The 26,671-nt window shown below is 43.0% G+C and overlaps 1 protein-coding gene and 1 pseudogene across 1 annotated transcript in view; one reads left to right on the top strand and one right to left on the bottom strand.

Annotated features, from left to right (window-relative positions):
• Window positions 1-1,317: 1,317 nt before the first annotated feature.
• The window catches only part of LOC124798082 (UDP-glycosyltransferase UGT5-like), a 146,468-nt gene continuing 121,114 nt past the window's right edge, over window positions 1,318-26,671 (bottom strand). Inside the window, exon 7 of the mRNA XM_047261323.1 lies at window positions 1,318-2,261. Within this exon, the coding sequence (XP_047117279.1) occupies window positions 1,973-2,261 (289 nt within the window). The 3' untranslated portion in view covers window positions 1,318-1,972. The remainder of the gene's footprint in view (window positions 2,262-26,671) is intronic.
• LOC124799824 lies at window positions 23,412-23,528 on the top strand (annotated as a pseudogene).

Below are 26,671 nucleotides of genomic sequence, written 5' to 3'. Positions count from 1 at the left end.
GAGCGAAAGGCTATTTACAATTTGTACAGAAACCAGAAGGCAGTTATAAGAGTCGAGGAACATGAAAGGGAAGCAGTGGTTGGGAAGGGAGTAAGACAGGGTTGTAGCCTCTCCCCTATGTTGTTCAATCTGTATATTGAGCAAGCAGTAAAGGAAACAAAAGAAAAATTCGGAGTAGGTATTAAAATTCATGGAGAAGAAATAAAAACTTTGAGGTTCGCCGATGACATTGTAATTCTGTCAGAGACAGCAAAGGACTTGGAAGAGCAGTTGAATGGAATGGACAGTGTCTTGAAAGCAGGATATAAGATGAACATCAACAAAAGCAAAACAAGGATAATGGAATGTAGTCTAATTAAGTCGGGTGATGCTGAGGGAATTAGATTAGGAAATGAGACACTTAAAGTAGTAAAGGAGTTTTGCTATTTGGGGAGCAAAATAACTGATGATGGTCGAAGTAGAGAGGATATAAAATGTAGGCTGGCAATGGCAAGGAAAGCGTTTCTGAAGAAGAGAAATTTGTTAACATCCAGTATTGATTTAAGTGTCAGGAAGTCATTTCTGAAAGTATACGTATGGAGTGTAGCCATGTATGGAAGTGAAACATGGACGATAAATATTTTGGACAGGAAGAGAATAGAAGCTTTCGAAATGTGGTGCTACAGAAGAATGCTGAAGATTAGATGGGTAGATCACATAACTAATGAGGAAGTATTGAATAGGATTGGGGAGAAGAGAAGTTTGTGGCACAACTTGACCAGAAGAAGGGATCGGTTGGTAGGACATGTTCCGAGGCATCAAGGGATCACCAATTTAGTATTGGAGGGCAGCGTGGAGGGTAAAAATCGTAGAGGGAGACCAAGAGATGAATACACTAAGCAGATTCAGAAGGATGTAGGTTGCAGTAGGTACTGGGAGATGAAAAAGCTTGCACAGGATAGAGTAGCATGGAGAGCTGCATCAAACCAGTCTCAGGACTGAAGACCACAACAACAACAGTAGAGAGATATCATATTCGTTGTTACAATGTTCGCGAGGAACTTTTCTACTGCGTTCTCTGCTTCTGAAATGAAATTAACAGTGTGGATTAACAGCAAGTGGTCTTTAACTGCGATGAAAATAATTGCTTTTAATCTGATTGTCGTAACACCTTATGAAGAAATCCGTGCACCAAGTTTAATAAGAATGAGTCGTACAGTTCTATACTGTCTTCTCTCGAGATATGGCATATATTGTTGTGAGAAGGGTTAATTATAAATGTGCGCAATACAATTTTTATTCGTACAATATTTATTTATGACAATGAAGTGAAGTGACGGTTCACTATCTAACAACAACAGTACAGTATTTTATCCACCCTTATGCAAGTGGTTGCTTATTATTTCGTTACATACACAACTACAAATACGCAACCTGAGGAATGATGTCTAGTTAGTTGTCTGTTAAGGCAATGCCCTGTGGCTTCGAAGCTATCATAGATACAGTCACCAGAACACTCTAAGGTATGCGTATTCTCGAAGTCGTTTTCTATTTATACGATATATAAAATATAGTGAGGCAGTCTTTCTCAGAGGAAGGAATGGAATTGGGATTTAAGGTTTCATCGATGACAGGTCAGCAGCTGATGAGCAGAACCCAGAACCTCTGACTGGACTAAGATTAGGGGGGGAGGGGAATACAGAGAGGAAATTGGTCATGTGCTCTGATAATGAAACATTTCGATGTCTGCTGCGTTATTCGATTTGGGGAAAAGTCATTCTGGAATACTCTTAAGAAAACAATGTCTACATTATGTACACATTTATGTTTGATTTACTTATTCCATTAGGTATGTATCTATTATGCGCTATACTACCGTGAAGTCTGTATAATACATGTGATAGGATGACTCAGTGACTAAGTGCACCACCAAATGTGAAGCTCTGAGTTGCGACAGGAAGGTGGAGAGTCGGAGTACCGCGCTGCTTGTGAGTCAGCTGGCCTTCTGCTTGGGTGCGCCCGTGGAGGCCCTCCGCAGGAGGGAGGCAGCCTTCCTCAGGAGCAGGCAGAGCAGGCCGAGCGCGGCGGCCGCCGCCCCCACCACGAGGGCGGCGACGTCGAGCAGCAGGTGCTGGTGCCAGGCCAGGTCCAGCGCGGCGGACCGCAGGTGCGGCGCCCCCCGGTGCCTGAGCACGTACTCCAGCCAGTAGATTGCCTCCTCCAGAGGCGGCCGCGGCCGGTCCCGGAAGAGCACCGCCAGCTGTCGAGCACGCTCCCTGTACCTGCAGCACAGTATTTGCGTCGGTACTAGCATTAGTAACACAAGTTGGGAGCTCCGACGTTAAGCGCGTAATGGGGCCCCTTTGGAACACGGCTGCCGAGAAGGGGAACGAAGCCAGTGCGCACTCCGTGTGCATTCCGGGGGGAGTCATTGCGGATGTGGAAAGGGGGGGTTCCAGATGCGAGGAGGAATACAGGGTGCAGCCAACTGCAGGTGGTGGCTCATGACGTGTGTCGCTTAGGATCGGAGCAGATTCTCTCTGGTTTCGGGCGGATAGTGGAAATGGTAAAGACCATCTTGCTTGCGAGATTAAAGCGGAGCTCACCGTCTGCAGCATCGTCGATAGAACAGACTGTGTCCTTGACCTGCCCCATCGCGTGGTGGGTTTCCAGGTTCCGCTTAATAGGTCAGGAGTCCACTAAACATAGGAAGCGGCTACACGGGTAGCGGGGGCTGTCTGGAAGGGACTGGGCGGTTTTTTTAGGTTAGAGGGTGCCAGGAAACCACAGAAAGGGCGTCCACCTAAAAGGGGGCAGGTAAAACACAGTAAGGTAGTCGTAGAAACGATCGGTATTGTAGTTGTAAATTGTCGTAGCTGTGTTGGGAAAGAACCAGAGCTCGAAGCCCTAATAGAAAGCACTGAAACTCAAGTACAGAAGGCTGGGTAAAGCCGGAAATAAGTTGAGCCGAAATTTTTTCAAACGATCTAACAGAAAGGATAGATTAAATACGATTGGTGGTGGTGAATTTATTGCTGTCAGAAGTAGTTTACCTTGTAGTGAAATTGAAGTAGATAGTTCCTGCGAAATAGTGGTATGGGTAGAGGTTATACCTGACAATCGGACTAAACTATTAATTTGATCCTTTTACCGAACCCCCGACTCAGAAGATACAGTTGCTGAACAGTTCAAAGAAAACTTGAGTGTCATTTTAAATAGGTACCCCACTCATAGTCGATGGTGACTTCAATGTACCGTGGATATTCTGGAAAAATTATACGTTTAAACCGGGCTGCAAGCATAAAACGACATCCGAGAGTGTACTGAATGGTTTCTCAGAAAGTTAGTTGAACCATTACTTCATGAGCCCACTCGAAGCGTAAATGGTTGTGGAAGCATACTTGACCTCTTACAACAAACAATCCTGCACAAGTAGGGAGTATCATGAAGGATACCGGGATTAGCGAGCATAAGGAAGTTGCTGGTAGGCTGAATACCGTAACACCCACAAACATAAAAAAGAAACGTAAAGTAGTTCTATTTGAAAAAGCTGATATAAATGTTTTTAAAACCTTTTAGGAGACAGTGTCCACTCCTTTCGATCTGATGACGTAAGTGTAGAAAAGTTGTGGAATGATTTCAAAGAGGTAGTATCGACGGCAACTGAGAGATATATACCACATAAATTAATAAGTGATGGTACTGATCCCCCATGGTACAGAACACGGGTCAGATGACTGTTGCACAAGCAACGGAAAAAACATGCCCAATTTAAAAGAACGCAAAATCCCCAAGATAGGCAGAGTTTTGCAGAAGTTCGAAATATAGCGCGTGCTTCAATGCGACATGTTTTCAATAATTTCCACAGCGGAATTCTGTCTCGGAATCTGGCAGAAAACCCAAAGAGATTCTGGTCATACATAAAGCACACCAGTGCCAAGAAACAATCAATACGTTCACTGCACGATAACAACGGTGAAGTCACTGATGACAGTGCCACTAAAGTAGAATTATTAAACACGGTTTTCCGAAAATCCTTCACCTAAGAAGGCGACGTAAATATTCCTGAATTCCAATGAAGAGGAACGTCACGTTGTGACGCCTAGGTCTGGAACTGGGCTCAAAGCTGCCCACAACGTTCCTCCGTAATGGTGGAAAACCGTGGCGCCCTTCGAAGCCACCCTCGGGTTCGGCGACGATTCAGACAGCGACGGCAGGCTAGGCGGGTCGACGGCACCGCACCGCCACCAGAGTCCGTCAGAATTCTGCCCAACGCCACCGCCGGGGAGCCTCACGACGAGAAGGTCGCCACAGACCCTCTCACCCACGTTTAGCCCCTTCCTTTGACGTCTCTGCAATGGTGGCCAGAACCGCGACGTCGAGCGTTGAAATCGTGCGGTTTTAGTATGGACTGCCGATGAAAACATTTGAGACAAACCGCCGCTTAGGGCGTGGATAAAGGGCGACAATGAAGCCACTCCTTTCCCTGGAGCGTCGATGCCCTCACACTTCGCTGTCAGAAACGACTGTTAGCAGAGCGACGAACAGCAGGAAGATGTTCTGGACAAGCTTTGACACTGCTGACACTCTCGGACCGTTGTACCCTACTGTAAGCTCGTTGTGGAGTTGCATGGCCGTTGAGCGTAATCGCACCACTTTGGAGTACAGCGCGACAGCAAATTTTGCTCTCGTGTACAGGTTGCAACCACTACTGACCGTTCAGAACCAATCGTCGAAATTTGAAAGCGATCTGAAGCAGCACGGGTTATTTATGCTTTTTCTACCTCACTGGTTTCGTTATGCTGTGACATGAGCATGTGGGAGAGTGACATTATCACGTGCGTGCATAAAAAGGAAAAGGTTCCTTCTAATTCGCAATACTGATGAACCATTATCTCAGCACCTTTGACAGACAGAGATCTGGAATTTTTGGAAAGTATAGTTTCACTCCTTTTCTGGTTACTGAACCAGAATCATAATATGCCGACAAATATTTTAAAAATTTTGTTGAATTATTTTTTAAATCCATTTTTCCTTCTGCAAATGTTTTGGTGGTTCAGCAGCAGCAGCAGCAGTAGCAGTATACTAAGAGGTAACATAGTATAAAATCAGATATGCGTATGTGTAATAGTTCCTGAGTTAATGGGTCAAATATATAAAAAAAACTCATTTTCTGGAAATGAAGTTTTCATTCGATGTCAACTAGAAACAGCCAAGTCCATAATCAGCATTATTTGGATCCTGTTCTTGATGATCCTGCAAACCTAAAACCTTCTTTTTGTTCCTGCTTCTTCTTTCATTAGTCATTTCTTCTACTGCACGCTAGGCTTTCATAATCCTAAGTCGATCCATTCGCTGCAACGCTTGCAGTGTGTTGGCTCCTGCAGTAGTACCAAGTTGCTCTAGTAACCTAATTCTTCTCTAATTACCATAATTAAACGTTAACACAGCGTCGCTAACACTCATAGAGTTTTCATTCCTACAAAGACGATTTGGTACGCGGATCCAAATGACAATAGTGAAAAAGACTCATTTGGATTTTGCGTTCGACTATGGAGACATTTGGAAAGAACGTCGGGATGAGCTAGCCCTCTATACTCGTATATTGGTTTAACAGCTTCCATCAGTGCAGATGGTATGCTGTCTTTGTGCTTAGATTGCCCATCTCTACGCGCTGCCTGAGCTTTGCGGTACTTGCACCTCGAATCAGCACCAGGTGGGCAAAGACCATGTATAGGTGTATCATCAGTGAATAATTTGTGGACGTATGTAGCCCACACTGCTCTTTTCATCCCTTGCACGTCGTGTGTATTCTTTCTCATTGCCATTCCATAATATTGCTGGAGTTATCAATGTATTCCTTTGCCATTTAGAGTCTTTCCATCTGATTACTTCTCTTTTCCTTTTGTCTGCTTCAATTGTCGAAGGCATGTTCCCATCCGTTTTTGAACACGGTCCACCAAATCAACGTCAATGTTTTCTCCACTAGCAGCAACGTCAGCACAGCAGCAGATGTCTTATTGCCATTCCTCTTCGAAGAACTAGGGGGCTTCTTCTTATCGTGTGTCTGTCTTCAGATGTAAGTTCATTTCCGTGCCAACGTCTCTTCTTAAAACAACCCTATCCAAAACGGGTATGAGAACATGTAAGCCGGCCGCGGTGGTCTCGCGGTTCTAGGCGCGCGGTCCGGAACCGTGCGACTGCTACGGTCGCAGGTTCGAATCCTGCCTCGGGCATGGATGTGTGTGATGTCCTTAGGTTAGTTAGGTTTAAGTAGTTCTAAGTTCTAGGGGACTGATGAGCACAGCAGTTGAGTCTCATAGTGCTCAGAGGCATTTGAACCATTTGAGAACATGTAATAACACACCAAAGCGCTATAGTTACAATTCAAAACCTAAAAAAACTAGAACCACAAAGTAACTCCACAAAATGCACGTGCAATACCTCCATTTCTGTTTACACACTGCAACCAACCGCTTAACGCGAACATTAACGTGAATACAACGAATAAAGAGCTGAAAACCACAGCGTTCTAGACTTAATAACTCCGGAGATAGAGATACCTAAGGAAGTCAATGCAGAATGAAAGGAATTTTTTTTACACTTGCGCTATTAACTTTGCAATAATAAAAACTAAACTTCCAACTGGAAATAATCGACAAATGACACATCAAATTATTCAGGAGAGATCAAATATCATTAAGAGACAATAATCGGAAAATGTCACTTTTTGATCAATTTCGCCACTCGTTCCCTCCTCCGTTTAACTTCCGCATATACTCGTAAACTCGACAAGCAGAGTACTACTGGTTCCCATCTCTCGTCCAACCTTCACAACTACCGCGTCTCTGCTGAAGTGTTACAACAGCTGTTCATTCCTGTTTCATTTCTTCCTCTTCCTACCAGCTATAGCACTTGCTTTCATGGCCCCTCGATAAACCAGTGGCCTGCTACCTAACCCTCCCAGTACGAGTAACTGTACATCCAACACTCACATCCAGATGAGGACGAGGAAGCACAGTCCAGGGACGCTTCGCGGGCTCCCCTCGAGTGCGCACACTTGTACCAGGCCTTGCGCCGTCAGGGAGAAGAGAAGGAGAAGTTGGTTTGCATTTTTGTGGCAACGAACACGCTGCACTCGTTTCTTCAGTTTCCTGAGGGCAGCGCAGTACGCTTCACAGTTGATCGCTGCACCGTGAGGGAGGTCACCAGGCAGAATAACTAACCTCTCCAGAGTCCCAGGAGACCGTCGCAGTGGTTTCACCTCCTTTCAGGCGCCGAGGAACCCACTGGTCACACATCTTTGTGCACCCATACTGTTTCGGAACTACCGACAGAGACGTTCAGTTGAGCAGCCAGGTGTCTGACTGTGACCCGTCCATCACCTCGAATGGTGGCGTCTTCACTCTCCGACACTGTACGAGTCATAGCCGTGTACGGCCGGCCGCCACGCGAGAGATCGGATAGATTTGCGCGATCTTATTGCGATAGCGACAGACTACTCGCCCGACGACTCACATGCGTTTCTTCACTGCCAGTTCTCCGTAGACAGTCTGCATGCGCCTATGAATATCTGGATGCTCTGACATTTTGTCAAAAGAAAATAACTCGACGACAGCTGTCTGCCTTCTCTGACATTTTGTCAAAAGAAAATAACTCGACGACAGCTGTCTGCCTGGAATGCACAGACGACATTTTGTACGCTATTTGGTGTGCCGTGACCGATCCGAACTTCGTGGAACTATATGGGCTGAAGCGGCAACATTCCACTATGTCCCACAACAAATTCCACATCTTTTCAACCGAAACTGACCGAGAAAAATACGTGTTGCGTTACTTACTGAACGCCGCTCATACACCAGAATCCTGCCACCTGTATTATTTCACTTCCCACCCATTCATCTACACCTGTTTCGAGCAGTCGCTTATTTACCAGCAGGAAACATATTCACCAACAACATTTTACGCATTGCAAGACGTCAGTTTTAACCTGTATTTTAAAGTAGTCTCATAGGTTGTAAAAATTTTTAAACGCTGAAGTGCACTGCAGTGGACTCATTTCTATGTTGAGGAATTCAATTGCCTGTATTTTCAAATATTTGCTCAAAACAACAACTGTAGACAAAGAAACAAGAAAGGCACACAATACTAATACTGGTCATGGCTTTATTACTTACTACCACCTGAAAAGACGCCGTTAGCCCTTTTTTGCAAGCCTTTTTCACATAAGTATTTTTATAAGTTCGTCTACCATTGTGGTTTCTGACAGGAACTATGTCCGCTTTAATTAACGTAACATGTCAAATGCCATTTGAAAAGTTTCCTTACAGCCTCACTAGTCTGTCATCCACCTTCACCGAGAGTCATGAATCTATCCTTGCCATCCGAATATAAAAACACCTTCAATGGGACTTGTTCTTTCTTAAAACCCATCGCAGCTAACGTCCAAGATATTCCGTCCATGATAAACCCCCGATCATAAATCACCTCCTTCTCTAGCAACTGAATGAACTCCACTCGCCACCCTTTTCCTAGAAATCTTTTAACCGTATGTAGCCTTTTGTTCCCCTATTTACGCACTTCCAATCAATAAGGACGAACTACTGCTTCCTTTCTAACTTACAGCAACATTCTCTATACCAACTCTTGCACTGGTCAGCAGGAATGTCCTTAGGATATGTTCTACCTAAACTACTATATTCTTTTCGCATGGTTGCTACACTTAAGCCACCAAGCAAAAATGTTCAAATGTGTGTGAAATCTTATGGGACTTAACTGCTAAGGTCATCAGTCCCTAAGCTTACACACTACTTAACCTAAATTATCCTAAAGACAAACACACACACCCATGCCCGAGGGAGGACTCGAACCTCCGCCGGGACCAGCCGCACAGTCCATGACTTGAGCGCCCTAGACGCTCGGCTAATCCCGCGCGGCGAAGCCACCAAGCAAAGTCGACTCGCTGCAGTAAGACAAATTGCTTTAATGGTCCTTCATCCAACTCTTCAATGTTCACAAATATCCCACAGCTACTCTGCTTTAACAATTTCACATTATAGTGTATATCTGGTGACAATGAAGCGCACGAAATATCGGACAACAGCCAACGGATAAAGTAGTCACCACTACAGTATCTGTAACTAATTTTGGACTGCACTCTGACACGAAAGCAACATCGCTAACAATCCAACAGAAGCATACGATAGGTCAAAAATGCTAACAGGCCGGAACTAGAGATTAAATCCTCTGCCCAAGATAAATGTCGACGAAAGCTATGTCCAACGTAGCCTTACATTTTCTCACTTCGCTTGAATTGCGATTCCTTCCAAATTCTATCCCTTTTGCAAGTCTGACAATTATGCTCTGTGTCTCGCCTACCGGATCCGCCTGCCATCTCTCGTATACATTATTGGTTGTTGATTAAATTCCCTTTCCTCTTTACTTTCCCAGCTTATATTTATAAATAGTAAATATATTATAAACTTGATAGTAGATTCTTGGCTGACTCAGAAAGGCTACCGGTCTCTCTCAGTATACAGGGTGTTTCAGAAGTGATGCTCAATATTCTGGTATATGACAGAAATGATCATTCGAAACAAAAAAATTCAAGCAAACAAGGTCTCTAAGAGGCATACCTTAAGAACTATGAGCAATTCTTGATGTTCGATACTGTGAAACAAATCTCTTCTACTGCAAGCTCTTTGCTTTTCATATTTTGGGTAGTACTGACAAAACAAGAAAAAATTCCAGTACATATGTGCCCTAAAATGCATGCCATAGAAATTATGAACACTTGTTCATTAGAAGAGCTGTTTCAAAGTAGCGAAGATGAACAAGTGCTGACAGCTGTTAAGGTATGCGTTTTTTTCTTGTTTTGGTGCATGCTACCATTTCCCAAAATATGGAAGACAAAGAGCTTGCAGGAGAAGAGATTTGTTTCACAGTATCGAAGATCAAGAGCTGCTCATAGGTCTTAGCGTATGCGTTTTAGAGCCCGTGTTGACTTGACTTTTTTTGTTTCGAATGATCATTGCTGTCGTATCCCAGAATAGTGACCATCAATTCTGAAATACCCTATTTATGGCTTTTTCTTCACCTTTCCACTGTCTACATTTTATATCGGGGCAACTGATTCCTGATACAGAAATTCGAGAGATCTATCGTTCCACCCAGCTACAGTCGCTTAGTATCCTGTCCATTCCCTAAATGCAGAACCAGCTATCCAAAGTCACCTACTGGTTTCTTAAATGAAACCCCCCATGTACCACTAATATAACTTTCCCAACCGAGTAACATCGAACTCTTAATATCGATATTATTTTCCTTGCCTCACAACCATCCATTTACTCAATTCGTTCAACTAAGAGAAAACTTATCAATCACCAGCACCACTCAGCACATCGGTCTGCACAGGATCAGAACCAGCGTCCACATCAACATATTTTATATCTTTTAATTCCCCCCCCCTCCCCCCCCCCCCCCCGCACACACACACACACACGCTCACACGTACACACAGACGCACACGCACAAACACAAAATGTCAATTGAAAGGTGACAGTGTAGATCCTCTGCTGATGAAGAACAATTTATTTTTCCACTTTATTTGTTTGTATCTGTTGATGTTTGTTTCACACACTATCGATTTCAAAGTTAAATGGTTTCAGCTTCAGGCTACTGGACAAGACATATGAATTAATCAAGACCCACGAACTTGTACTATCTCCTATAAACCTGTAGCGTACACGTCTGACATGCAGGTACCAACTTTATTGGGAAACAGCCAGAACATTACGATCAGCGACCTACTGTCGATACAGACCCGTGGAGACGATAGCAGCGTCGCGAGGAGAGGAATGACTGCCAGCCAGCCAGGCGTAGTATCAGTGCAGGTGCTGTCCGTGTGTGGAATGGGGAAGGTGCGCGATCTATCTGAGTCCGACCGAGGGGAGGCTGTGGTGGCCCGGAGGCTCGGCACGAGCAGTTCGGAAACTGAGCGGCTTGTCGGGTGGTGGAGGACGTTGGCGCAGTGGCAGAGCGTCGCATGGCCTGACGAATCCCGATACCTTCTGTACCGTACCGATGGGAGGGCGCGGATCCGTCGTCTTGCAGGGAAACAGCTCCTCGACATATGTACTGGGGACGGAGACTAACTGGCAGCGACTGCATTACGCTCTGGGAAAGTCACGTGGGCAACCACAGGTGAAGTGGAGGCACCGTGGCGGCCAAGGAGTATCGGACACTGGTTGCAGATCACATACGCCCCTCCATGACGGTCATGTTTCCCGACGGCACTGGCATTGTTCAACAAGATAATGAACCATGTCACAAGGCCAGGAGTGTGACGGAGTGGTTCGAAGAACACAGTGGCTAGTTGATGTGCTGGCCCCCCAGCTCGCCAGGTATGAACCCGATCGAACACATCTGGGGTGCGATCGTATGAGGCACGAGAGCTCATCGTCCTGCTCCCCGGAATTTGGGGCAATCAGGTGACTGGTGTGTGCAGATGTGGTGCCAGCTGCCTCCAGCGACCTGCCAAGCGAGGCCCCGTAGCTCCGGGCCACTACGCGTCGCCGCTGTTGTCCGTGCCAAGGTTGACGTGTCAGCTATTATACAGGTGGTCACAATGTTGTGGCTCATCAGTGCATAAAACTACACTGCTCGCCCTTCAGCTTGCAGTGCCAGGAACGACAGTAAATGACGATGATATGTCACTGTGTGCCATGTTAGACATTCGTCTTTCTTACTCGAGGCATAAAACAATCTTCTCACAAAAAGACAACATTCGTGTGCGATTTACAAATGAGAAACTTTACAGTATAAAGAACGTAGATGATCTTACTGCTAACTAAGTTGTGCGGCTGCGATGAGATGCTGATAATTCGCGTATCCAAGCATGTAGTACACAACACGTCGGTATAAGGTTTATTATAATAAGCCGCGTTTTTAATAGCCCCAGCAGTGTATAAATTGTTTTGATAATCCTTAGACAAGTGGACCGATGCAAGGGTAAAATACCAGAACAGACCAAGAGGACAGCGTTTACTGACAGTGAATAGATGACAGTAGAAAACGTACAGAAAAATATAAGTGGGTATGACTGAAGATTCTAACGTAAAGAGGAGTTTAGAGGAAGCGTACATCTAGCAGTGCATCACTTCTGCAGCTATTTTAAATTTCTAGTGAGAAATAGCCTCTGCAAGATCAGTGACAGGTTCTTGCAAGTTCGCGTCTCGGGAATTAGTTCTTATAGTTAGAGAGTAGTAAGTAGGCGCGAACTGCCTGCCCTTGCCCAAGTGCCAGCTCAGCAGCGCTGCAGCAGTCGGGGGCTTCTCCGACTACCTGCTCAAAATAGTTTTTCGGAGAAAGCATTTAGAACAATTTCGGACGATGTTTTATGCCTACCACTGGCTTCGAACAAGCTTTCTTTGAACGTTTCGAGAAGGGGAGGGGGAGGGGGAGGAGGCGGTCGGTAAACGGAACCAATTATTAATTTATTCTAGTTGTCGAATGAAACCGCTACCCATACTAACTCAAAGAAATTATTTATTTCTATTTCAGTACGGGATGAACTATTTCTACGAGCAGCAAACACACCACCACCAACTGAATTTAGTGTATTCTTACTGCATACCGTAAGGTCCTTTGTAAAAAGTTGGGCTCAGTTTATCTCCGTTTTTAGACAGCTTCCAGTGCCTACAACGATTTGAGTTTTAGTGCTTTCTATTAGTGCTTGGAGCTCTGCTGCCTCTGAGACTGAAGCCCTTTTTCTACTTTTCCACTACACTCTGACGTCGAAAACCACTAACTCCATGCCACACAGCCCCCAGTACCCGTGAAGCCAACTGATACGTGTAATATGCCTCAGACCTATTAATCAGCTAAGTTAAAATGGAGACAAAACATGAGTAAACTGATCAAGCTCAGTTCAGCATGCTATCCCCTTACAGCCATCTCATACGCTGTCGATCTAACAAGGTGTGTCAGAAATGCAATGAAATTGATTTTTTACCTACAACATTTTAATTTTTTTTCAAGCAACAGCATTGTCCCCTTCAAAGTAGTTCCCTTCGCCAGTTATACACCGGAGGAGTCGTTGCTCCCAGTCTCGGTAGCAGCACTGAAAGGCTTCAACTGATAGGGCCTTTCACATGCCGACCACATTCTCTTGAATGTTCTCCAGAGACCCAAAATGACGGCCTTCTTAGACATTCTGAAGCGTCTGAAAAAGGAAAAGTGAGAAGGACTCAGATCAGGTGAAAAGGGGACTGTGGGACAACAGGAATGCCTTTTGAGGTCAAAACTTCGTTGACAGAAGTGGCCCTGTGACATGAGGCGTTGTCACGGTGTAGCATCCACTTGTCTGCCATGTCCTGTCTCGCGCGATTCACCTTTTCCCTGACCCTTTCGCCGCGCGGGGTAGCGGTACTGTTTAGTGCTCCATGCCACGGTTTGCATGGCTCCCCCCGTCGGTGGTTCGAGTAATGTGTAAGCCTAGGGACCGATGCCCTCAGCAGTTTGGTCCCACAGAATTTATCACAAATTTCCAAATTTTCGTGATCCCGGAGTTACACATTCTTTACCTGAAGTAAAAAAAAAAAAAAAAAACTGTATCGTTTTGATATTCGATTTGCTCATTCGAGCGTTTTTCGATCGAGGAGATGTCACAGCATGCCACTTCTTACTTTGCCGCTCTTTGTCTCAGGATCACACTGAAAAATCCAGGATTCATCACTGCTGAACACACGACTGAACCATCGTTGGCAACCCTCTCAAGGAGATCAACGCAGACGTTTCTCCGACTGTCCTTCTGCTCAATTTTGAGGTTTTCGGCACCATTTTGGCACAAATCATTCGCAAGCACAAATCTTCGCTCTAAATTTGATGTATAGTGGAAGCGTTTAACGGGTCAAAAGGTTCAAATGGCTCTAAGCACTATGGGACTTAACATCTGAGGTCATCAGTCGCCTAGACTACTTATAAATGACTAACCTAAGGACATTACACACATCCATGCCCGAGGCAGGATTCGAACCTGTGACCGTAGCAGCAGCGCGGTTTCAGACTGAAGTGCTTAGAACCGTTCGGCCACACCGGCCGGCGTTTAACGGGTAGTCACCATCCTTATTGTTAAACGTCGTTCTGATCTCACAAGAGCACGCACATATTCGACGTTTTCGTCGGTTTTTGAAGTTGGTCTTCCTGAGCGACGTTCATCTTCAACGTGTTCTCTGGCTCACAGTAATAATTTGTGCCAGTGAAAACTTGTGCTCTTGATAAGGAATGCTCCCCATAGGCCACACTCAGGGGTTCCCATGTTTAACAGAAAACCTGTTGGCATAGCGTTGTTCTAAATTACGCTGTTCCATTTTCGTAACAGACAACGAAAACATAACTTCACTGATGGCTCTCTCAGAAATCACGTGATGGCTGTACTGAGCTGAAACTCGGACTGAGCATCTGGAAGGGATGAAAACACTGGCCTACACAAGTGGAACAACACAGCGTTGCCAGATCGCTAGCGTTGTTGTCGGTCTCATTACTGTTCTCACAAGACAAGACAAGACAAGAGTGTTGGCTTATGTTATCTCTCTTCACTCTCTGTTGTCTTCTGCGAATATCAGGCCGGCCGCGATGGCCGAGCGGTTCAAGGCGCTTCATTACGGAACCGCGCGATCGCTACAGTCGCAGGTTCGAATCCTGCCTCGGGCATGGATGTGTGTGATATCCTTAGGTTATTTAGGTTTAAGTAGTTCTAAGTTCTAGGGGACTGATGACCTCAGACGTTATGTCCCATAGTGCTCAGAGCCATTTTGTGCGAATATCCTGTGGGGCAGTGCACTTGTTGTAAATGCAGTGTCTGTTCAACAGAAAAAAATATTGTGTAAAGTAGATCACCATACACGTTCTAGAAGCCTTTTTAAGAATCTTGGAACTCTTACAATAGAATTCACAATACATTTACTGGTTAATGGTTGATAACAGAACTGTTTCAGCTCGACTGTGATGTACACAGTCACAACACAAGACCAACACAATTAATTTTCGAGCATGCTTTGCCTCTCTGTGCGGAGTCAAAAAAAAAAAATATTAAGAACTGTAACGTATCAACGAAGCACGTTTTGTGTCTTGTAGCGACATTACAGGTGCAAAGCGTCTTTTGAATAAGCCAGTACACTTTGAGTAAAGTAACGCAACCGATGCACTTTGATACAATGTCTCCAGGGGGCGCTAGTGGTCGTAAATGTTCTGGATGCAGCAGCGCAAGAGCTTAGGATCAATTTTATGTCTTCAAATATCTAAACTTTTTATGTTTCGCTTGTAAACCATATAATGTGGTTATATATTTGAAAATTTTATTCTCTAAGAGAAAACAATTGTAAGAACATGTATTGTGAGAGTAAGATGGATTGAAAAGATTTATTTTATACAGAGTCATAGTTATTAAAGTATGTATTTTGATGTAAAGGCATGAGGTGTCAGCCATGTTACTGTGGTGTGGCTGAAGAACTTGTGGTTTAAGGGAGGTAGCCTGATTAAATTTCAATATTATAATTACAAGTGCTTACATCCGTAATTTTGAAATTGTGAGCAGATGTTTATCTGGTAGCTATGTAATTTCCTCGCAAGTTCGAAACATGTATATTATCAATCAGCCGTAAACAGCGACACTAACTACAAGTCAATATAGTTTTACTCTCTCAGGAACTTTCTTATAGGAATTGTAATAAATGCCATTTGTGAAGAAGAAATTTTGTTCTATTCTTATGTCGTCATTCGCATAAAACTTTTACAGCGTATCAATGAAAATTTGACTATGTCATGTCTTTGAAGGTAATATAAGAGATGTTTAGGGTTGTTTTGAAAAGAAATGTGGTGAGTTGCCCTAATATAAGAGGAAGGACGACATATCACGACCGAGAAAACAAGTGCTGGGAAGAGCAGGTACTGTTATTGTGTCTAAACTGTTATTATTTTGACGTCTCTAAAATAACAGTTAAATGTGGATGACTTCAACATTTTCTGAAGTGAATCAGAAGGGAAGTGTAATTAAATTTTCAAGTCTATCGCTTTGCTTTCAAAAGACTTTTTGTTTTTTCTTTGTTCATGAGAGAGTAGTATTATAGATGGGACATTAAGTACACTGAGTCTATAAAGTGTTATACTTGCTGATGTAGCTGAGTGTTTGCATTCAGTGCTAGAACAGGTAGATTAGACAAGACAGCAGTTAAGTCTTCAAATAACTGTTCAATGTGACTTAGGTACTTTTAGTTACCAGGTACTGTGTTGCATCAAGTCATACTTGCTCTGATAATAAATGTTTATGGTTATGTGAAAAACAACCTTTCTTTTTTAAATTTAGAATGTGAGTTGAGTTGAGGTTATATTCTTAGAACTGATTTTAGTCAAAGGTAGCAGTACAATAATTACTCTGGTTTTGTGAGTGGTCACGAGGTGTTATTAATGCCACACACTCCAATTTACTGTTTATACTATTGGCTATGACTGAACTAAATTTTCTAACTCATTAACGTAGTGTGTGGCAGAGTAATACCAACCACAATTAGTTTCCTGCCCTTGTTTTCACACAAATCATGTTCATTTGAATAATTATAATAGTGATGAAATAACATATAATTATTTCTAATCTTCTGTAATATACTTCAGGTTTAAGATTCGTTGCTATTGCAGCACTCTGATAGTAAAAATCCAGTAACCTTCCATTCAACATAAAAGCACAAAATTGGGTGTCACTGTCAGTGCAAAAGAAAATTAAAATCACACTGCATTATGTACTCTTTCGACAAATTTTCCGAAAATCTAGATCAGTGGTCGTCAAACTGCGGCCACTGGGTAACACACAGTTCTGAGCCATATATCACGATATCCTTATGGAAAGTAACTGTGAAATTCAAAAACGTCGGCAAATGTTCAAAGCTTCACGAGAGTGTATTTTTTGGTCAGTAACTAAAATACTTGCATATACACTAATATTTTAAGATGTCCTCAATTTTAATTGACATTGATGAGGTCAGCTATGAGCTAAGTAAAGTTTGCCACTTTTCCCAGGGGCAAAAGTAGGAGGACAACAGGGGTGCTGGTGTAATTTGTTAGTGCAGGTTGCCTACATCAGAGGCAGGTATGCACTCAGGGGCAAACCTATTGTTCTCCTTTGATTGACGGGTACTTAACCTATTGTTCTCCTTTAATTGACAGGTACTTAAGCTATTGTTCCGCTAAAAGGAACCTTCCTTTTGATTTACAGGTCCTTAACCTATTGTTCTGCTAAAGGATCCTTGCTTTTGACTGACAGGCAGTTAACCTATTGTTCCCCCACCCGCTCCCCAACTCCCTCCCCCTCACTGATACAGGTACACTTTCAGGTCTGAGTTATTGGAATAGCCTCCCTCACTGTTATCAGTTTTATTGACTACTTAATTAAATTAATCAATTAATTAACATCTCCACTTCTGGTAAACCTCCCTTCTGTCCCACGCTCCCTCCCAGTAATTGGTGGGAAAAAGAATTAGTTGATCGATCATTTGGAGGGAATTCGAATGTAGTGTATGGAGTACTGTTTAAACAATTTAGACATTATGTGCAATACTGTTTATTTAAACAATTTGGGGGATTCAAGGCAGTGTATGGATTATATGGCAATTGGTGGAGAGGAAGGATCTCATAACAGGAAATTCAAGGGTATATTGTTTATTTATAAAAATTCAGTTTCTCTTGCTCATCATTGTCTGCTGTTTGGAAATATGTAGGTCTTGTCAGAAGTAATTACATGGGGCAAACATGTTGCATAACCTAGTGTATGGCACTGTACTCTGGGTGTCTTAACCTAATCTGTGGACCTTTGTCGTCACTTACCCTGTTGTTCTGTTAAGTGGTTTTCCATGTCACCTTCATTTCCTTAAACTATTGTACTGCCTTTGATACCAAATTAAAGAATGTCCTCCCACCATTTTTTGGTATCTGTTTTCGAATTTCAAATGCTTTTGAACGCCATTTCTGGTGCATTCTTCTTTGTCACCCACCCCTTAAACTATTGTACTGTGTTTTACATAAAAATTATGCAAATTAATCTAGTGTTCTGCACCTAACCTACTGTTCTGCTCCATGTCACCCACTAACGTACACCCTCCTCATAACTACCGTACCGCTAACACCACACTGATATTAAAAATTTGTGCAAATTAATTAAATAGGTATTCTTCACATGTATGGGGTAGTTTTTCTTAATTCTCAGCATCTTAACGGTCGGTGAAATCGATGGAATATAGTTTAAACAAAAAATCACTAATAAAAAACACATCTGGCCACCTGACGCCGACGCTGGAGTCTGGGTGCATCGGTGGGCCTCGGCATAGAGGCGTCGCAGCTGTCAGCTGCCTATAAATACTCAGGCGTTCGTTTGGGTCCCACAAGCATCAGGCGGTGGTATCCCTTTCATACTGGACGCCTGAGAAATTCCGGTCGAAGTATGTGTTCACTTAGGCACCATTGCTGGCGCGATGACACATAGCTGCAGTGCGGGTCCGCACCGAGAGATATTCCATTGCTTCCCAGAATAGCACAGGGTGCATTGCTCCTAGCGATCCTAATAGGACAGCCCGTTCATCACTGAATTTACCTGTCAAACTGCTGCTGCTGCCACTGTGAAAGCACTGTCCACCGTAGATTTCTGCAGACAAGACTTTCGGCACCAAAATTATTTTGTACAGATCGCTACATTTCACTGACAGTTAAACCCTGCTAAAGTTGTCTACAGATCAACGAATACATACTAGACTCACAAGAATATTGGGAGCCAGTAACACATTTACCAGTGTGACTACAATTAAAGATTATGATTGCTACCACAGTCTGACACCAGTCGATGTACAGGTAATGTTTCCTCTTGACAGCTGTGGTCCAGGAATGAACCGCAGTATCTGTAGCATACATAATTTTCCATGTAAAAATCTCTTCCATACCTTCACAGTTATCGATGTGCTGAATCTATACATCTCTCATGATAGGAGACACACTCGTCTTCTCTGATCATGCCACAACATAAGCCACAGTAACTTCACACTGCAACATATATGCATTTGAGACAAACAGTGCAGTTATCTTTTATGTCTGTACAGTGTCTGAAAAAATTATGGTACGCCTACACTCACACCGGCTACATGTCTCGATTCTCATCAGTCCTAGGAAATTATTTGACAAAGTCTTTGAATAAGCGCTTGTGGAAGATGCTGCAGCCTGCCAAGATTCTCTCAAACAAATGTTATGAAGGACTGGCGTCCGGCACTATGTGTGATGATGAATACTGCACCTGAGGCATAATGCCGAGAAAGACATCAACAATGTGGGTTGGTGTACTGTAATATACATCACTATCAATAGAACAACTAGGGAAATGCGAGAGTATGCTTAGGGGTGCCGATGAGGGGAAATATTGTTACAGCCGTACTGCCCATCCTGTTGAACATGCACATTGCTATATTGTGCAGCCATTTACAAAATGAATCTATCACCACATAAGTTCTGATATACTCCTCAGTGCATTGAAATCACAATTCACCATGTCCAATCTATTCTTCCATTATGACTAGACATACGTAATTTTTTTGTTTTTATGTGAATAGTAGGTTGATTATTTGTCACAAATGTATGCTGGAATGTAAGCCACAGTACGTTTACATTCAAGCAGCAGCATGTGCACCAGCAATTAAACCTTGTAAAGTGGCCTACAGATTGTCAAATGCGGAAAGACTCTTACTCAATTACACTGCTCTGCCACTGAGGACAGGAACTTGAATATTAGAGCGTGAAACCGATCTCCAACCCAGCAATATATCACCATGTATGTGTCGATGTAGTAAACATACAATTCGTATCCTGCACCATACAAAAATCGCATCTTTTACATCATTCTTATAGCTATTGACCACCAGACACTCGTACATATACTGAGAAGACAGACAGCACCGTATATACTCCTCGCAGCAGTAGATATTTTTCCAGTAGCCGATGGTTGCATGTCATCCACTCCTGATGCATGACCAGAGCGCCCTCAGCAGACTGAAGTCACTCTTAGAACTCTTCTACAAATTTGGACTCGTTTCCCCTCAGCACAAACGCATTACTGTTTCTGGTCTGGACCTGCTTGCTTGATAGCTTTTCTACACCCATCTCTAGACTCAAGGATTACAAGAACATGTATTTTCGCATGGTTTCCCATAATATTATACCATTTTCGCAATACTTCTCGACATCAAGCACACCGCAGTATCCTACCGATCGCTTGTGCTACATATTTCCAAAGATTGGAAATTATTCCTCTACAAACCTGAAACTTTAGTGAGGTGGAGAATGCTGTAGACCACTGAGTAACAAGAAACTTATCTCATCTACAAAAACCTTTACGTGATAACTCGAAAAAAATAAACTGATATTTCCACTCGCTAATACCGATGTCGGTGATGTAACAGATTCCACATCATCTCTACAAATTACAAAGACAAATAACGTGTTTCTCATGTCTACAGAACCAGCATATGTGTCTTCCACCTGCTAGATGCACACCACAATCGATGTTCTCTCAACTAAATAAAGATGCAAAATGTGAAGAAGCAGTCGACTGAACAATTTACATAGGAATAATGGCCAAGCGCAAACACATGTCCATATTGAATCTTCTCAAATTTCCATGTGATCACGAAAGCTGTCCAACACATACTAAATATCAGTTCGCTATTCAGCCGTCTAGAGGACTACGAGTACATGTTTAAGTCAGCTACATTCCTACACTCCAACAGGCCTTTCCATTCGGACAGCTCCTGCCGTTAATGGGAAACGTAAATCATTACCGTCACCAGTGCAGAATGCTAAGCACACATAGGCAGAATCATCCTAGAAACCCAGTGAAATAAATGTTTTATCATTGTACTTACAGTTAAATGTTATGGTCGCGGTCTCTATTGAACGACATTCGACAATGAGTGAATTATCTGAAATACACCCTGCTGACGGTTGTGGCTCTGGAAACATAAATATCTGAGCCATTCTTATGACCTGACATACTCTTCCCTTTGCTGTCACAGTATTCCACGTCAAATCCATACCTACCTTTGCACATGTCTGAACACAAACACATACTTTATGAGCCTGATGCCCAAGGCAAACCTATGACACATACGCTAATACTAAGTATAACATTATGTCAATCACTGATTGTCGTCAATACAAAATAATACTGACCGAAAATCAACCATTGGTTAGCACATCTCATAAGTTTTTCTTGCGAGTGGTGCCACTGTGTCTTAGAAAGAGAGGTGTAATAGTCTCCAAATTGCTGTCCGAATGTGACTGACGACCTCTGCATTTAAACTCATCTGTCACAGTGATGGAAAAGCTGATGGCTCCGCATTCCATTTCGAGTGATTCCTCATATTGCATTCTTGTATGCGATCACTGTTTCAGTGCTATCTGTCCCCAGAAGGTGTTGTCCCTCCATAAAAACTCTTTCTCCAACTCAAACAATCGATGTAAGTCAATCATTATGTGGTAACCAACAGTGTACTGGGGGATGGATGAGACGGGAAAGACACTCCCCCCCCCCCCATGTACTGAAATAATAAGAATTACAGTTGATAGTGTGACAAAGAAGAATGCACCAGAAACGGCATTCAAAAGCATTTGAAATTCGAAAGGTGTACCAGAAAATGGTTGGAGGACATAACTAATTACTTGATTTGATATCAAAGGCGGTACAATACTCTAAGGAAATGGGGGTGACATGTAAAACCAGTTAACAGAACAATAGGTTAAGTGCCGACAAAGGTCCACAGATTAGGTTAAGACACCCAGAGTACAGTGCCGAACATTAGGTTATGGAACATGTTTGCCCCATGTAATTATGTTTTGCAAGACCTACATGTTTCCAAACAGCAGACAATGATGAGCAAGAGAAATCCAACCTCCACATTTTTTTATAAATAAACAATGTATCCATGAATTTCCTATTATGAGATCCTTCCTCCCCACCAATTTCCATATATTTCATATACTGCCATGAATCCCCTACATTGTTTAAATAAACAATATTCCACACTACGTCTAAATTTTTTAAACAGTATTCCACACACTACAATCGAATTCCCTCCAAATGATCGATCAACTAAGTCTTTTTCCCGCCAATTTCCGGGAGGGATGGTGGGAGGGGAGGATGGTTTACCAGAAGGGGAGAGGTTAATTAATTGATCAATTTAATTAAGTAGTAAACCAAATTGATAAGAGGGAGAGAGGCTATTCCAATAACTCAGACCTGAAAGTGTACCTGCATCAGCGAGGGGGAGGCGGTGGGGGGAGGGGGAAGGGGTGGGAGAACTATAAGTTAAGTGCCTGTCAATCAAAGGAGAACAATAGGTTAAGTACCTGTCAATCAATTTGCCCCTGAGTGCATACATGTCCCTGATGTAGGCAACCTGCACTAACAAACTGCACCAGCATCCCTGTTGCCCTCCCCCTGCCAGAGAGGTAAGGAACACGGTCACTGCGGGGTTAACAGAAATTAGAGTGGGGAATGTTTTATCATATGTCTTCCAATGCTGACAACTCATGAGCGTGCACATCTAGGACTGGTCACCTGCTGTATTATGAATATCAAATGGATGTATCATGGATTCATGAATGCGTGTTATAGAGACAGTCATCTCCAAATGTGGTCCATCTTTGTAGCAAGTAATATGAAATAAAATTAAGGCTGTTTTAATATGATGCAGTGAGTAAAGGAAAAACGACATTGACAACATTTACTAAACGTTACATTGATTGCGTAGCGAATGGCCTTGCCTCAGTGGTACCACTGGTTCTCAGCAGATCACCGAAGTTAAGTGGTGTTGGGCTGGGCTAGCACTTGGATAGGTAACCATCTGGTCAGCCAAGCACTGTTGGCAAGTGGGCTGCACTCAGCCCTTGTGAGGCAAACTGAGGAGCCACTTGACTGAGAAGTAGCGTCTCAGAAACTGACATACGGCCAGGAGAGTGATGTGCTGACCACTTGCCCCTCTATATCTGTATTCAGTGACGCCTATTGGCTGAGGATGACACGGCGACCGTTTGGTACCGCTGGGCCTTCATGGCGTGTTCGAGAGGAGTTACTTTGATTGTATCTCATATTGAAGTTAGCATAGTTAGTTAACATTGGACACTAATTTATGCAGGTTACCAATTAATAGTGAGATCGGTAGGGGAAGGTGTGGTAGAGTGGCCACAATGAGAAAGGCGGCTATTGCAAACTTTCTGCCCTGAACAGTGTTGCTGCCTGCCATGGAGTGGTCAGACTAATTCTGGTACATGTAGCCATCACTGTCAGTGAGACTGAGAATGGGAGCTTGTTCTGTTATTTTTTATTAAAAACCATATTTGTTTTTGTGGTCAACGGCCTTGCCACAGTGGATACACCCGTTCCCGTGAGATCACCGAAGTTAAGCGCTGTTGGGCGTGGCCAGCACTTGGATGGGTGACCATCCAGACGCCATGCGCTGTTGCCATTTTTCGGGGTGCACTCAGCCTCGTGATACCAATTGAGGAACTACTCGACCGACTAGTAGCGGCTTCGGTCAAGAATACCATCATAACGACCGGAAGAGCGGTGTGCTGATCCCACACCCCTCCCAACCGCATCCTCCTCTGAGGATGACACGGCGGTCGGATGGTCCCGGAAGGCCACTCGTGGCCTGAAAATGGAATATTAAAAATTTGTTTTTGAGTCGTCTGATGTAAGATGCACCGCTCAGTGTAGCCATGTGGTATAAGGTGCCTTGCCACAGTTCACCCGGCACCCCCATCGGAGGTTTTGAATCCTCCCTCAGGCGCGCGCGCGTGTGTATGTGTGTGTGTGTGTGTGTGTGTGCGTGTGTGTGCGTGTGTGTCGTCCTTAGCATAAGTTAGATTAAGTAGTGTGTGTAAGCCTAGGGACTGATCACCTCAGCATTTTGGGCCCATAGGAACTTACCACAAATTTTCAAAATTTCGAAATGTAAGATAAGTCATTTATACCATTCTTGTTACTTCACTTGTATGGAAAGCAATAACGTGTTACAATCATTATTTAAACAACGTCTTCTGGCCTAGAAATGTAGTTCCTTGTTATTTATTTGAGTCTGATAGTTTATTCTGTGGATCACTAATGAAGGCATAGCGCCCAGTTGGGAAAAGTAACCATACTACTTGTCGGGAAAAGTAGCCAAGATATTCACCCTAATAAGTGTAAGTTACTTCCAAAACACATGCAGAACACAACAGATAAAACTGACTTCCTAAACCCTTGGCAACAGTATCTGCTTAGATACTGTCACTGTGTAAACCTTCTGAAAAATGTATGCAGTTCCAACATATTATTTTCTTTTTCACTTTAAAATGCTTGGTGTGTCACCTTATAATTGTAGATTCATATTGTGTTGGTGCTAAGCTTCTGTCAGTGACCGTGCTTTGGTGAACGTTGAGTTTCTCTTCGAGTGGCCACTTTACCCCACCCCGTCCCTCGCCTAACTATGCCACCTGAGGTGGCGCCCTACAGAGTCACTGTTGGCTCTCAGGCGAAGAACTCTGGCGACCATTGATCTAGATTCACCAGCTGAAATGTTCTGTTACCTACATGGTAGCTAGTAATGTTTGCTATAAAGTTTTTCGACAAGAAATACGACTCAATACATCCAGAGGTATAAATTGTGATTCGAAGCGAAAAGGTCTAGTAAACATGGGCTCCAAAACGTATACCTCAAGAGCTATGAGCACTCCATCTTCGATGCTGTGAAACAAATCTCTTCTACTACAACCTCTTTGCTTTTCATATTTTGGGAGGTGGTAGGTCGGATCAAAAGAAGAAAAAAAGAGTGCAGTAAACATGTGCTCTAAATTGCAAAACTTAAATAGTTATGAGCATTTGTTCAGCAGAACAGATGTGTTTCACAGTAGAAAAGAAAAACCACAGCTCACACATGGTAAGGTATGCGCTTTCGATCCCATGACTGCTGGACATTTTTTCTTCACGCCTCTCAAAATATAGAAAGCAAAGAAGAATTTAGGGAAGAAGAGACATGTTCATCAGTGTCTAAGATAAAGAAGTGCTCCATAGCACTTGAGATATGCATTTTACTGTAGTACTGGTTGTCACGCACATAGAAAATCGCCCCTCTTGTGAGTGTAGCGGTTGTAGAAGGGTCGTTATTCGGCTTCCGCGGTGCGTGTGAAACGTTTCCAGGTCCAAATATAGAAATCCTGGACTTGACGTTCTAGTATAGGCGGATATTTCGCCACAAAATCCTGATTACCTGGTTAAAAAAGAAATAGAGTCAGTTGGATATTTTCAATATGTTACTGATAATGAATTACTGTCATGTTTTTTGCGAGATCGATCTTAAATATGCTTAAACTATAGCTTGGAAATTACAATAGCAAATAAGTGCTCAGACGTCTGCATTGCTGTCTTCTTCCTAAGATAATCTTCTTTCGAAATAACTAAAAGAAATAAAGAACTATCTATTTTTCTGGGACGGTAAACGAAAGGCTATTCAATAATTTCGTTATTTCAGTTACACGTATAATGAAATAAGAAAAATCTGAATTTAGCTATTAATATTTTTCATTTTTCGTGGAAATCATTTCATGGAACTCTTGACAGGATAGTTTCAAATTACACGACATCAACAGCATACGATTTATTGCTTTCCTCTCTCCCCTGGGCATTTATGAAAGAGAACACTCATTCGACGTTGGCATAATGAATGACGTGGAATGTCAAAGCAATACTCCGCCAATTTAAATAATTTCGTATAAAATTGTTTATTACACAGCGATTTGAAATAAGTTGTCTATTTATACAGCCTTTTAGTTTGAATATGTTTCGTGAAATTTTACCACTGATCAGCGAATTTATTGGTTTCCAAGTTGACATTTATAGTCTCTGCTGTTTGTTCCCAGATTGGAACATCAGTTAACGGAATCCACTAAAAAAGCTTTAATTCGCTGCTAAATTCAGATCTCCAGCCTTAAAAGTAAACCCATGCAGTGTCGACGCCGCGGCTGCAGAACGTAAATTACGTTAGTCTTACCATGGAAGTTATGTATTTTTCATGAGCGTCGACGACTCGTTACTGGTGTTGTATTTGAGAAGTGATAATTCTGAAATCGTGTGTCGTGTCTCGAGAAAAACAACCACCCACCTCGTGGTGGTTATGGTACAGGACAAGTAACGTGGACTGGGTTAAGTCTGTGTACCATTCTAAGTGAAAGAGTGACACACAATCGGTCTGACTAAACGTCACGAGCGCAGGTACTTTTCTTTTGGGTATCGTACCGCTATGTCATGAAATAGTCGCATATGCCCGTTAAAACCACTGGTACCAGAGTAATATTTATTGCAAGAACTGTGTCTGCCTCTTAACTTATGACAGCGTATCTGAAGAGTCAATATTTAATTACGTCGATCGTACGATAATACGAGCGTTGGAACTTGAACAGTGGCAACTATTTATTTACAGCTCGTAAACGAGTTCAAAGTTTTACTGACCTCCAAGTAGTCACCAGCATTGTGCATAACCCGTTGCCAGCGATGTGGAAGTCGTAGGATACTCTTAGCAGTGCCACTTGTGTTGACAGTTCGAGCGGCGCGGTCTATTGTCCGACGAATTTG

The sequence above is a fragment of the Schistocerca piceifrons genome, chromosome 5, assembly GCF_021461385.2.
Source record: "Schistocerca piceifrons isolate TAMUIC-IGC-003096 chromosome 5, iqSchPice1.1, whole genome shotgun sequence".
NCBI classification, from domain to species: Eukaryota; Metazoa; Arthropoda; class Insecta; order Orthoptera; family Acrididae; genus Schistocerca; species Schistocerca piceifrons.
The sequence above is the reverse complement of the archived record's forward strand: the minus strand, read 5'-3'. Positions and strand labels throughout refer to the sequence as shown.